The 14866-nt window shown below is 38.3% G+C and overlaps 2 protein-coding genes across 2 annotated transcripts in view; one reads left to right on the top strand and one right to left on the bottom strand.

The window, feature by feature from the left end:
- FAM111A (FAM111 trypsin like peptidase A) overlaps positions 1–14866 on the bottom strand; it is a 212724-nt gene that overhangs the window by 51975 nt on the left and 145883 nt on the right. The gene's annotated exons all lie outside the window — the stretch shown is intronic.
- Positions 1848–2786, top strand: LOC309872878 (olfactory receptor 5AN1; the record flags this gene model as incomplete). The annotated part of the gene is made up of 1 exon (XM_082747843.1): positions 1848–2786. The coding sequence occupies one exon, from the start codon at positions 1848–1850 to the stop codon at positions 2784–2786; it is 939 nt and encodes a 312-aa protein (XP_082603969.1).

Genomic DNA, 14866 nt, shown 5'->3' with positions numbered 1-14866 from the left:
ACTTTATTTTTCCTTCACAGAGAGGAATGATAATGGGGATGATAGTTGCCAACATTTATTGAGCCCTTACTGTTTTAAGCGCTTTATGTCAATCAGTCTTTGCAGCAACCCTCTGAAGTGGTAAGTTCTCCTAGCTCTGTTTATAGATGATACGACTGAAGCACAAAGGGGTCAATAACTTGCTAAGCATTATACATCCGATAGATAAAAACAAGTGTTACAGGAACATATTATTTACAGGAACAAAAGCTATTAAGATATATAAATCCTTAAAAGTAACTTTTCCTCTGCATCCGGTCCATCATTGTCTGATGCTGGTTGTCAGTTAACCAAGTGTACTCAAACTCAAGCAAATTAAATAGAAAATTGTTTATGTGCTTTGTGTCTTCATGGCCCTGGGTGGTTTGATTTGTTTCTACATGAGGTCTGAATATACATCTGCCTAAAGGTAATGATTCTCACTGTCCACAAGGTCAGTAATGCCTCAGGAAGTTCCTCAGATTAACCCATACAACTATAGCACTGTTGATGTTCCTAACCATGGGCACAGCTGTCATTTATGGTTATCTGTAAGCAATCCATGATAATAATAGCCAACACCTATTGAACAATTATTGTGTACAGAACTGTGTGCTGAGCATCTCCATGAATTTTCTTGTAACTGTCCTAGTAATTTCATAGTCCAGGGGCTCTTAATGTTCTCACTTCATTTTGAGTAAATCAGTCTTGTGTATTTAAGCTACTGGGACAAGCTCATAAAGCGAGAGGATATCAGGCAAAACTCTATAGTCTGAACATTTAATGTTCTCAATTTGTTCTCATGCTGTTTCTAAAGTAGTAAAGTACCCTAAAAATGAAAGAAATGTTGGGGTCAGTAGTGAGCTATACTACCTTCCCTTTGATATACTTAGAACGAAGAATTCCCTAAGAACACTTGTTGCATAACTTTATTGGTTACATATACTGTGCCTAGAGAAAATATTGTCAGAGTCATAAGTTATGATATAGTTTTCAGGCCAGCTAGAAGATGATACACTGACTACATGCATATAAGAGCTTGTGAAATTATTACAAAGAGGATAAATAACTTTTCTTAAGAATAAAAAAGGAAATTTCAAAACATTATCTAGATGGCCATGTTGGCCTGAAGAGCTATTTCGGTTTTAATCTAGAGTGATTCTACTTCTGTTCTTGTAAAGCAGTGATTATATAATGAATTATCTGAGGTTTTAAATAACAAATAGCATGGAGGACGGGGGAGTTAGAGAGGAGAATGGAGTTGGGGGAAATTGGAAGGGGAAGTAAACCATGAGAGACTATGGACTCTTAAAAACAATCTGAGAGTTTTGAAGGGGCGGGGGGTGGGAGGTCGGGGTACCAGGTGGTGGGTATTATAGAGGGCACGGATTGCATGGAGCACTGGGTGTGGTGGAAAAATAATGAATACTGTTATGCTGAAAATAAAAAATAAATTTAAAAAAAACTTTTAATGAATGATCTCTGTAATAATCACAGCACTTATTTTAGTTCTCAGTCAAATTCAAACATATCTCTTTAATTTTCATGAGAATTCATTAAATAATTGAGAATCTGAAGCACTTTTTTTCTTTTTTTAATTTCAATTCTATTAGTCAAATAAAAATTAGTTGAAAGCACTTTTAAAATCACACTTCTTGATAATTTGAGATGAAAATCTGGGTCTTTTCACCAGGACAGTGAGACATTGGTTTTTCCCAGCACTCAGTGAAGGGGAAAAAATAGCACATATGGGAATTGCAATACTGTCATCTCACCTGAGTCAGCAGTGCATTCTCTTCTCTTTTCTCTGATTTTAGAAGTACAAGCCAATGATTGGGAGAGGAAATATTACACAGATCACCTGTTTCATCCTTTTGGGATTCTCTGATTTTCCCAGAATCCTAGCAGTGCTCTTTGTTGTATTCCTGCTGATCTACATTTTGACTCTGACTTGGAACCTGTGCCTCATCATCTTAATAAGGATGGACTCTCACCTCCACACACCCATGTACTTCTTCCTCAGTAATCTGTCCTTCATAGACATCTGCTATGTGACCTCTATAGCTCCCAAGATGCTCTCCAACTTTTTCCAAGAGCAGCAGACCATCACCTTTGTGGGTTGTGTTGTTCAGTACTTTGTCTTTTCAACCATGGGACTGAGTGAGTCTTGTCTCATGACAGCCATGGCTTATGACCGATATAGTGCCATTTGCAATCCACTTCTCTATTCATCCATCATGTCACCCACCCTCTGTATTCGGATGGTGCTGGGATCCTATTTGGCAGGACTCTCTGCTTCTATATCCCAGTTGTGTACCATATTTCAGCTCCACTTTTGTGGGTCTAATGTCATCAATCATTTCTTCTGTGACATGCCCCAGCTGTTAGCCCTGTCCTGCACTGACACTTTCTTTGCACAACTGTTGACTGCTATATTAACAATGATCTTTGGGATTATAAATGCCCTCATTATCATGATATCCTATGGCTATATCGTCCTCTCCATCATGAAGATCACTTCAGCCAAAGGCAGGTCCAAGGCTTTCAACACATGTGCTTCTCATCTGACAGCAGTTTCCCTCTTCTATACCTCTGGTATGTTTGTCTATTTGAGTTCCAGCTCTGGTGGTTCCTCTAGTTTTGACAGATTTGCATCAGTATTCTACACTGTGGTTATTCCGATGCTGAATCCCTTGATTTACAGTCTGAGGAACAAGGAAATCAAAGATGCCTTGAAGAGGTTACAAAAGAAGAGATGGTCCTGCTGAGGTTCTGTCCAGACTTTTCCTCTCACAAAACTTAACCCCTAGTAACATGCACAGGAATGGACTTTAACAAAATTCATACTGCCTTTGGATAAAGAAAGGTTAATTTCAGACAGATAATATGCCAAATGGACTGAGAGCTGACTTGGTTCCACACAAGCACAATACATTTAAGTCTTGGAGTTTCATACTTTCTCACTTGCATGAGGAGTGGCCTCATCATTTATTAATAGTCTGCAAGTATTTGTAAAATGTTAAAGTTTAGAAACTTCCTACTTCTTTTTCTTCAGAGATTGAGCCCTGCTCTGTCTCAGACCTCTGAGACAGAGTGATACCTGATAGAGATCCCCAGGAGTGTAGAGACATTGTCTCCTAAATATTTTATGCAGCATAATCCAGACAAGAGGGTGATCAATGTCTGTTTTGTATTTCTGACCACAATGGGAATAAATCAAGAGAGGGGATGTGCCTTTGAACAGAAACAAAGCTATGCAACTGGCCTGGTTGTGTCCTCTGGGAAGAGCAATCTGAGGTGGCTAATGTTTGTTAAGGGCTCTTTCAGGACTGATCACCTGGTAAGTTTTTGGTCACATCTCAGTCTCCATCAGCTATAATCTAAGGAATCAGGAGGCAATTTGGATCATAAAGAAGAACGGAATGAAGAATGTCATCCCTTCAGTACTATTTACTTATAACTTTGATGTTTTAATTATTGTGTCTCATGTCCAATGTGGATTTCTGATGGGAGATGATGTACAAAATTTATGTCAACTAATAGCAATTTCTGATATTGTGGCACACAAACCTCTTTTTCTCCTCCATTAAATCTTGAAACTTTGCCCTTAATTGACATAGCCAATGGGATCACACTACCAAGTTGTTTCTGGTATTTTAAGCATCTGTTCAAATTTGGTGTAAGGAGATTTGTGTGAGAATTTGTTGTAATAATATAGTTACTGAATGTGCAGTATTTGCAGAGACTAGGAACAAATATGGAAAACTGGTATGCATTCTTTCTTGTGTGTGTTCAGTATTTATCTCCTAGAAAGTTATGGTTGTATGGGTGATTCAGTGGATGGAGTAGATGGTCAAATTGCTCTAAAATGATATATTCTAGGAAGCCTCAAGGGTTAGGAGAGGAAATAGTGGAATATGCAGATTCTCAGCTCTGGCTAGTTTATGTTGTCTGAAGGAGAAAACAAAACATTTGGTCCTAGAGGTCTGGTTAAAAAGAGGAACAAGATGTGTCCCAACACTGTTGACTAGCTAGATTGCTCAGTCTTTAACCAAATGATAAAAACTAGATGTCACAGACACTTCTCCAATGAAGACATACAAATGGCTATCAGACACATGAAAAAATGTTCATCATCACTAGCCATCAGGGAGATTCAAATTAAAACCACATTGAGATACCACCTTACACCACTTAGAATGGCCAAAATTAGCAAGACAGGAAACATCGTGTGTTGGAGAGGATGTGGAGAAAGGGGAACCCTCTTACACTGTTGGTGGGAATACAAGTTGGTGCAGCCGCTTTGGAAAACAGTGTGGAGATTCCTCAGGAAATTAAAAATAGAGCTTCCCTATGACCTTGCAATTGCACTACTGGGTATTTACCCCAAAGATACAGAAGTAGTGAAAAGAAAGGCCACATATGCCCCAATATTTATAGCAGCAATGACCACAGTCGCCAAACTGTAGAAAGAACCAAGATGCCCTTCAATGGATGAATGGATAAGGAAGATGTGGTCCATATACACTGTGGAGTATTGTGCCTCCATCAGAAAGGACAAATACCCAACTTTTGTATCAACATGGATGGGACTAGAAGAGATTATGCTGAGTGAAATAAGTCAAGCAGAGAGAATCAATTATCATATGGTTTCACTTATTTGTGGAGCATAACAAATACCATGGAGGACATGGGGAGATGGATAGGAGAAGGGAGTTGAGGGAAATTGGAAGGAAAGGTGGACCATGAGAGACTATGGACTCTGAAAAACATTCTGAGGGTTTTGAAGGGGTGGGTGGGTGGGAGGTTGGGGGAACCAGGTGGTAGGTATTATGGAGGGCACAAATGGCATGGAGCACTGGGTGTGGTGCATAAACAATGAATTCTGTTATGCTGAAAAGAAATTAATAAAAAAAATTAAAAAACTAGATGTCATTACATATACATATCCTCAGAGATTTAATGGATTATTTTTAAGACTTTTTAAAAAAAATTTGTCAGAAAGATAGAGAGAGCACATGCACAAGAAGAGGGAGTGGCAGGCAGAGAGAGAAGTAGGCTCCCTGCTGAGTGAGCAAGGAGCCTGATGTGGGGCTTGATCCCAGAACCCTGGGATTATGAGCTGAGCCAAAGACAGCCACTTAACTAACTGAGCCACCCAGGCATCCCAATTTAATGGATTCTTTTATTTTTATTTTTATTTATTTTTGAATTTCTTTTCAGTGTTCATTGTGTTAATGAATGCTTTTGGTCTCAATTTTGATGAGTCACATGAATTATTCTATTTAATTAAAGACTTTAAGTGAAGAGGCATTTAAGACCTTTGCCAAATCTTGCATGAGTTTACATTTGGATAGGACTGAAAAAAGGGGAATTATTGAAATCTCCAGGAGGGTGTGTGGGTGCTTACCCCATTCCAAGGAAACTGTAGTACAAATAAAGGATGTTTGGGTTGCCAGTCCAGGTATAAGTATGTTGTTTGTGGCATTGCTCACTACATATGTATAAGGAAGTATGGGAAGTCTATTGCTAAAGTACTATGAGGGTTTCATCGGGAGACAAACTCTGCTAGATATTACTGGAGGATATTTCCACAATACTGTGCAGATCTAACTTTTGATGGGTTCAGATGAGCTCAGGCAGGTGACAAATAAGAGCTGCTGATGATAACTGGAAGTTAATCTTCTGGGAGCTCCTATAGATGGGTTAGGTTCCCAGAACTGCTGTCTTCTAAGAATTGCCTTCATCAGTGCACCTTGCATTTCAACTGCTGTTGAAAATCATATGCTAGAGGTACTGATAGGAAATGCCATTAAAATATTATTTCATTTTATTTAAAATTTTATTTATTTATTTGACAGAGATCACAAGTAGGCAGAGAGGCAGGCGGGGAAGGGGTATGGAAGCAGGATCCGTGCCAAGCAGAGAGCTCAATGCGGGGCTCAATCCCAGGACCCCAGGATCATGACCTGAGCCACAGGCAGAGGCTTTAACCCACTGAGCCACCCACACACCACTAAAGTATTACTTTAAAGAAAAAACCTGGGAAAATAAAACATGATTATTTCAACTTGCCCCTTAAGAACTTTTAGACCAATGGTATATGCCAGATTCTACTCTTAGGTGAACCACATATTCTAAACTAGGTCAGTCTATGGGACTAAAAAGACAGTTTAGCTTGACCACAGTAATTGCACAGAGATTTTGTCATGTAATATCAAGGAACAGTGAATCTGCCAGCCCCCACTAAGAGTTTGCTAGATAAATACATCAAGGTGGGTGGTAAGGATGAAAAGAGAAATTAGGAAAGTTTCCTGTCTAGGAATATCTAACTAGGAGACCGACCCATATATAAAATAATAAATTCTACATTTTTGGTATAGTTCAATGTAAGATGATTGAAACAGACCCACAGACTAAGGGACTTGAAAAGAATAAGAACTCATATGGATTATCAGGGAGTCCATGGAAAGTTCAGTCAGGAGGAGGGGCTTTACCTCATTTTGTAGGATTTACTTCACAAAAGAGAAGGGCATTTTCCATAGTCATACAAATTAACAAAGTGAAGTGGTTTGAATGTGCAGAAGGTATTATTGGGAGCCATGTCCCATAAGAATGAAAAGTTGAGCATGAATTTTAGTACAAAGTCTTAGCATTTCTTTTTTTTTTTTTTTCAGGATTTTACTTAAATTCCAATTACTTCACATACAGTATATTATTAGTTTCAGGTGTAGAATTTAGTGATTCATAACTTACATACAACACCCAGTGCTCACCACAGCAAGTGCCCTTCTTTTCTTTTAAGATTTTATTTATTTTATTTGACACAGAGAGAGAGAGATCACAAGTAGGCATAGAGGCAGGCAGAGAGAGAGGGGGAAGCAGGCTCCCCGCTGAGCAGAGAGCCCAATGTGGGGCTCAATCCCAAGACCCTGAGATCATGACCTGAGCCAAAGGCAGAAGATTAACCCACTGAGCCACCCAGGTGCCCAGAAAGTGCCCTTCTTACTACCCATCACCCATTTAAACCATTCCCCTGCCTACCTCCCCTCTAGCAACAATCTAAGAGGTAGGTTACATTTGGAAGGTATCTGAATGACAGTAGGTAGGATTGAAGTTTAAAAAAATACCAGTTACATTAATATCATTTTGCAATTTATTTTATTTAGAAATTTATTTTTATTGAGGTATAATTTACATATGACACTGTATAAGTTTGTTATGCAATATATTGATTTGATACCTTTATATGTTGCAATATGATTACTGCCTGTAGCATTAGTGAACAATTATTTTGTGTCATATAATTATTTCTATTCTGTGGTGAGAACATCTTAAAATCTGGTCTCTTAGTTACTTTGAAGTGTATAATACAGTATTGTTGACTGTATTCACTATGCTGTGCATTAGATCTCCAGAACTTAATTATCTTTTAAGAGTATATTTGTACACATACAAATGTCTCCCCAATTCTGCCAATCAGCCCCTAGTCACCATCATTCTTCTCTGTGTTCATAAGTTCAGCATTTTTAGATTCCACATACTAGTGATATCACAGTTTTTGTCTTCCCCCGACTCCCAGTTATCTCACTTAACTTAATGCTATCAATGCCATCAAATTTATTTAAGAGAGAGAGAGAGTAAGCACAAGCAGGGGGAGTGGGAGAGGGAGAAGCAGATTCCCCACTGAGCAGGGAGGCTAAGGTGGGGCTTGATCCCAGGACCAGGGAGACATTTAATTGACTGAGCCGCCCAGGCACCCCCTCCACACTGTTTTTAATAATGGTTGGATTTACTTTCCTACAACAGTGCATTGGATTCCCTATTCTTCACATGCTCATCAAAACTTATTATCTCTTTTTTTTTCTTGATAATAACCATTCTAACAGCTATGAGGTGGTATCTCATTGTGGTTTTGATTTGCATTTCCCTGATGATTAGTAACATGGAGCATCTTTTTATGTACTTGTTGGCCATTTGGATGTCTTCTTTGGAAAAATGTTTAAGTTCCTCTGCCCATTTTAAATCTAGATTATTCCTTTTTTTTGGTTACTGAATTGTATGATTCTTTGTATATTTTTGATGGTAACCTCTTTTTTTAATTTTATTTTTTAATAATCTTTTTTTAACTTTATTTTTTCAATGTTCCAAAATTCATTGTTTATGCATTACACCCAGTTCTCCATGCAATACGTGCCCCCCTTAATACCCACCACCAGGCTCACCCAACCCGCCAGCTCCCTCCCCTCCAAAACCCTCAGTTTGTTTCTCAGAGTCCACAGTCTCTCATGGTTTGTCTCCTCCTCCAATTTCCCCACATTCCTTTCTCCTCTCCTCCCAATGTCCTCCATGTTATTTCTTATGCTCCACAAATTAGTGAAAACATATGATAATTGACTCTCTATGCTTGAGTTATTTCACTCAGCATAATCTCTTCCAGTCCCGTCCATGTTGATACAACATTTGGGTATTCATCCTTTCTGAAGATAACCTCTTAACCATAAATGGCTTGTAAGTATTTTCCCCATTTCCTAGCTTGCCTTTTCATCTTGTTGATTTTTTTTTTTTTTTTTGCTGTGCAGAGATTTTAATTTGATGTAGTACTACTTTATGATTTTTGCTTTTATTTTTTGTGCTTTTGGTGTCATTTCCAAAAAATTATTGCCAAGACCAGTGTCAAGGGGACTTTTTCCTCATGTTTTCTTCAAGGAGTTTTATGAGTTCAGGTCATATGTTTAAGCCTCTAAACCATCTTGAGTTAATTTTTGTGGGTGGTGTAAGATAGGGGTCCATTTTTTTTTCTGCCTATGGTTATCCAGTTTTCCAACACCATTTGTTGGACAGAATGTCCTTTCCCCATTGAGTATTCTTTTCTCCTTTGTCATATATTCATTAACTGATTGGGGGCTTATCTGGGTTCTCTGTTCTGTTCCATTGGTTTATGTATGTGTTTTTATGCTACTACCATACTGTTTTAATTATTATAGCTTTTCGTGTAGTTTGAAATCAGGAAGTGGGAAGCCTCTGGCTTTGTTCTTTGTCAGCATTGCTTTGGCAATTTGGGGTTTTTTTGTGGTTCCATACAAATTTTAGGGTTGTTTTTTCTGTGAAAAATGCCACTGGAATTATGATAGGTATTACACTGAATCTATTGATGGCTTTGGTTAGTGTAGTTATTTTAATTCTTCTGTTTCATGAACATAGGATATCATTCTATTTGTTTATGTTCTCAATTTCTTTCATCAATGTCTTAGAGTTTTCATTGCATAGATCTTTCACCTCCTTGTTTTATTCCTTAGTATTTATTGATTTTGATGCAATTGTGAATGGGATAGTTTTCTTCTTTTTCAGATGTTTTGTTGTTAGTGTATGGAAAAAAGAATGATTTCTGTATGTTGATTTTATATCCTGCAACTTTACTGAATTCATTGATTACTTCTAACAGTGGCTTGCTTGACTCTTTATGACTTTCCATATATAAGATCAAATCATCTGCAAATAGAAGTGACTTTACTTCTTGTCCTATTTGTGTGCTTTTTATTTATTTATCTTGTCTAGTTGCTCTAGCTAGGACTCCAGCACCATGTTGAATGAGTGGCTTTGTCAGTCACGCATGTGTGGGGGAAAAAACAGTAGTGAGGGTGGGCATTCTTATCTTGTTCCTGGTCTTAGAGGAAAAGCTCTCAATCTTCATCTCCAATGAGTAAAGAGAAAAAATTAGAAAGACTCAGAAAAAAAGGGTAATAAAGCTTAGCCTTGCATTAAGGACCATATCAAGGATGTGTTTATTACCTCCCATTGTTTTAAACTCTAAATGGTTGAAGGTTTTGCTCAGTAAATCTTTTTAATTTGACAAATGGTTCATGTAAAAGAAATTCAGCAATGTAGAGTGTGATTCTCACAGAGAAGCCTGATAGGAATGAGATATTTCATATATATTTTGGACAGAGACAAAGATATTTAGAACAGAATTGTTAATGTGTCTAATGATCTGTGGAATGTACCTGAATAAGTAAATAAGAAGTCAACTATTAATCTGGACTAGGAGAAATTTGGCTACTTGAGACTTTAAAGAATCTGGGGGCCATCAATTTTCAATGGCTAGGAAACAGTCTGGGACAGTTGATCAGACTCTTATGGAGCAGATGTTTTTCAATTCACTCTTCAAATGTGGCCAAAGAGGAGAAACATCAAAGTAAGGACTTTAGAGAAGGTTAAACTAACTATCTTGGAAAATAGTGAATTAGGGAAAATGGAAATAGTCCCTAGTTATGGAATAGTACAGACTCTCAGTGTGGGAGTTCCTCATAAAATCTGCCTAGTAGAATCTTGGGATTGCTATAGACCAGTGAGTTTTATATGTGTCTTACTTCTCCACTTTCAAAATAGGTGTGTTTATTGCTATTTCCTGATCCAGGTTCCACCATTGAATATTGGATATGTGAAACAGACAACTTGCACCTGAAAAAGTGAATGTTTAGGTATAAATCTAACAAAATATGTGTAAGATACACATGAGGAAAATTCATTTACTACCTGTAGGAACATATTTCTAAACCAAGAAGAACCATACAGACATTATTAAGAGACTGCTAGGAATTCCTTAAAGATCCAATTTTGACTGGAGAAGACACTAAGGCAAATATGACTGATAAGTATCTAGAATATATAATGGATTCCTATGAATAAAAAAGGAAGTGTCTGCATTAATATGGGCTAAGTAAATCAATAGGAATTTTGTGACAAAGTACAAATGGTCTTAAAATATATTAAAGAATTTAGGGATGCCTGGGTGGCTCAGTTGGTTAAGCAGCTGCCTTCAGCTCAGGTCATGATCCCAGCGTCCTGGGATCGAGTCCCACATCGGGCTCCTTGCTTGGCAGGGAGTCTGCTTCTCCCTCTGCCTCTGCCTGTGTTCGCTCTCTCTCCCTCTCTCTCTCTCTCTGAAAAATTAAAAAAAAAACATATTAAAGAATTTAAACCTCATTAATTATAGAGTGATACAATTTCACACCTATCATTTAAGTAAAAAGTATCAAGTAGGACAATATCAAGTGTCAACTAAAGTATACAGTTACAGAGTTTCATCTTCTGCTGATGAGAGTGTACTCTGGTACATCTATTTTTGAAAGCAGTCTTTCACTGTCCAATAAAGTGGCCTTAAAGGACAGTGGTAAAGGGAAGTTCTTCTAGTGGTCAAAATTCCAAGAAGCACACCTGGTTGTCCAGTTTGAATTGAGGGAGAAAGCTCCTGGGTTAAAGGTACACATGGGCTTTTAAGTAGTGATAGATATCTTGACTAGTTGGTCAGGAACCTAGAAGGAACAAGTTTGGAAGATTGGTGACGGGAACATCCAGGGAAGAAGTGTATGTATAAACCTATAGGCATAAAACCCCTAGATCTTTTTGTCACATGTTAATACTCACCAGAAAATATCCATTGCATTGGGAGTTCTCACACTTAGATGGACAGGTTGACAAAGACTATGAATGTCATTTAGTCTCCCTCTTTGTATATTCCAATTCATGGCTACTAGGAACAGAGAATGAACATGGTGGAATGGATGAAGGCACTGCTTAAGCACCTTCTCACCAAGGCCAAATTACTGACACCACTGAATATCCAATGTGTTAGCAAAGAAGATAAACCTGAACACTTAATGATACTCAGGTATACCAACTACTTGGTGATAGGTATATTATAGTGAACTCCACCACTTTGGAAGGGAGAGTGATATATGTTTACTTGAATTGACACATTCTTTAGTTAAAGGTCTGCCTTCCATGTGTGCAGTATCTCTGACAGTACCACAAACTGAGGGCCTACAAAACACTCAGTCTAGGGATTCTGGGTGGCTCAGTCAGTTAAGCATCTGGCTTTGGCTCAGTCATGATCTCAGGGTTCTGGGATCAAGCCCCACATCAGTCTCCCTGCCTGCTTCTCCTTTTCCCTCTGCCTGCTGCTCTCCCTGCTTGTTTTCTAGTTTTCTCTCTCTCACTGTCAAATAAAAAATTAAAAAACACCCAGGCTATCCAATATAACATTGCCTCAGCTAAAAGGACACAGTTTACAGCAAAGAAGGTGAGCTGATGGAAGTATAAGCATGAGATTCACTGATCTTTTATTGTATGTCATTATGTTATTATGTTATTGTAATAGCTAGAAAAAAAATTCCTTATATTTAAGGTGTTATCTTCCAGGGAGCTGAATGTGAACTAAACAAACATAGTATAGAGTGGTTTTCCCCAGGACCTTATGTACATGGCTCCAGGAACCAAAGAATAGAGTAGGATTTTCCCCTCCTTCACCATCATTCCCAGTGACCCCCTTTTATAATGTGTGCTTTCTTTCCCCCATAAACTTAGGTTATACAATCTTGGGCCCTAGATCCCAGGTAGAAACACTGCCAAGGGACACAAAAGGAGTCCAATGAACTCAAAACTGAGACTTTCATCTGATGCTAGTAGACCATCAGGCAAAGAAAGGACTTGCTTTATGGTGGGGATAATTGACTTGATTATCATGAGGATTTAGGGTTGCTGCTACACAGTCAGCTAGAAGAAGAGTGTTTGGGGTCCAGGGGATTCACTGACGCATCTCTTGATGCCTGTGTATCCAGAAGAGCAGTTAATAGGCAATTGCAGCACCCAAGAACTATTAAGAGCAAGGCAACTAAGGGCTCAATTTCTTTAGGGACATATGTGTTGGATCTCTCTCTAGATGAGCAAACTATACCAGATGAAATAATGGCTGAGAGTGAGGGAAATATGGAATCAGTAGTGGAGAGATCAAATTAATCTTCTGGGACCTCAGAACTAGCTGCTCTATCAAGCATTGAAAATTGCTTCACTAACCCTATTGACTGAACCTCCCTTCTTGAGAGGATCTGAGGGCATCTAGTTCCCACAAAAATGGAGTCTCCGTATTGTAATATGGGAAGTACAATGCAAGGGCATGAAAAATCTGAGTGGTACTAAGGGTTATCTATATCAAATACTTCTTATCCACCTCTTAGGATCTCCTTAACCTCACCTGTTTCTCAACCTTTTTGTTATAGTCCCAGCTATTGCTGTAATTAGCAATCTGCAAGACTTCACACCCATTTCACTTGGGTGCAACCTGACAATATCTTGCCTCATGTTCACTCCCTATTCCACACAAAATATTAACTGTATTTGATCTAGGAGAGAAACCCTGCTTTTGTCTTTCTCTTTTCTCTTGTTCTGAAATATTTGAACAGGTATGTACACATTCTTTAACAAGAGCTATCTCATCACATGGCAGTGGACAATGTTAGAGTAAGAGACAACAATCATTTACATGATAAATATAGAAGTTTAAAACTAGAAGTTAACAAATAATCAGAACAAACTTCTGTGAAATTTACTTACTGGAGAGGAAAACAGAGGTAGAGAAAGGTTTTTAAAGATCCACTGAAGCGGTGTGTAACAACCAGAATGAATCTGTGGGACGTGTCACCATTTCTCTTAGTTTCCCATAGGTTCTCAGATTGGGGAGCCAGGCAAAGCACTGCATTTATGACATGACTGAGGATGGAGATCTGTGCTTTCTAAATGTGGATATTAAAAACAAGTGTGCAGTATTACCTATGGGATAGTCTTGCTGAAAATTTCAGAACTAAATCTATTAAGCCCCTATATCCAACTACCAATTTACATGAAACACAGGAGACAGAAAAACATACTAAACCGTATTATGAGGATTGAATTAGCAAAATGCAGAATCTGAGAAGTTCCAAAGGAAAAACAGATAAATTTCATAGAGACCAAGAGAGAGACAGAGACACATATACATGCATAAAGAGATCCAGAGGCACAGAGACAGAAAGAGACAGAAAGAATCAACATATTAAAAAAAAAAAAAAACCAAACCCATCTTAACAGTTAGGTATACACACTCAAGTGATGAAAGTATTAAAAAAAATAAATATTGTGGTACAGATGGCCCTTCTTTTCACTACATCTGTATCTTTGGGGTAAATACCCAGTAGTGTGATTGCAGAGTCATAGGGAAGCTCTATTTTTAATTTCTTGAGGAATCTCCACACTGTTCTCCAAAGAGGCTGCACCAACTTGCATTCCCACCAACAGTGTAAGAGGGTTCCCCTTTCTCCACATGTTGTTTCCTGACTTGCTAATTTTGGCCATTCTAACTGGCATAAGGTGGTATCTCAATGTGGTTTTAATTTGAATCTCCCTGAGGGCTAGTGATGATGAACATTTTTTCATGTGTCTGATGACCATTTGTATGTCTTCATTGGAGAAGTGTCTGTTCATATCTTCTGCCCATTTTTTGAGGTGATTATCTGTTTTGTGTGTGTTGAGTTTGAGGAGTTCTTTATAGATCCTGGATATCAACCTTTTGTCTGTGGAAAGAACCAAGATGCCCTTCAATGGACGAATGGATAAGGAAGATGTGGTCCATATACACTATGGAGTATTATGTCTCCATCAGAAAGGACGAATACCCAACTTTTGTAGCAACATGGACGGGACTGGATGAGATTATGCTGAGTGAAATAAGTCAAGCAGAGAGAGTCAATTATCATATGGTTTCACTTATTTGTGGAGCATAACAAATAGCATGGAGGACAAGGGGAATTAGAGAGAAGAAGGGAGTTGAGGGAAATTGGAAGGGGAGGTGAACCATGAGAGACTATGGACTCTGAAAAACAATCTGATGGTTTTGAAGGGGTGGGGGTTGGGAGGTTGGAGGAACCAGGTGGTGGGTAAGAGAGGGCAGAATTGCATGAAGCACTGGGTGTAGTGCAAAAACAATGAATACTGTTACACTGAAAAGAAATTTTTTAAAAAAGTTATACTTAAA

The sequence above is a fragment of the Mustela nivalis genome (assembly GCF_964662115.1).
Source record: "Mustela nivalis genome assembly, chromosome: 9".
In the NCBI taxonomy this organism is placed as follows: domain Eukaryota; kingdom Metazoa; phylum Chordata; class Mammalia; order Carnivora; family Mustelidae; genus Mustela; species Mustela nivalis.
The sequence above is the reverse complement of the archived record's forward strand: the minus strand, read 5'-3'. Positions and strand labels throughout refer to the sequence as shown.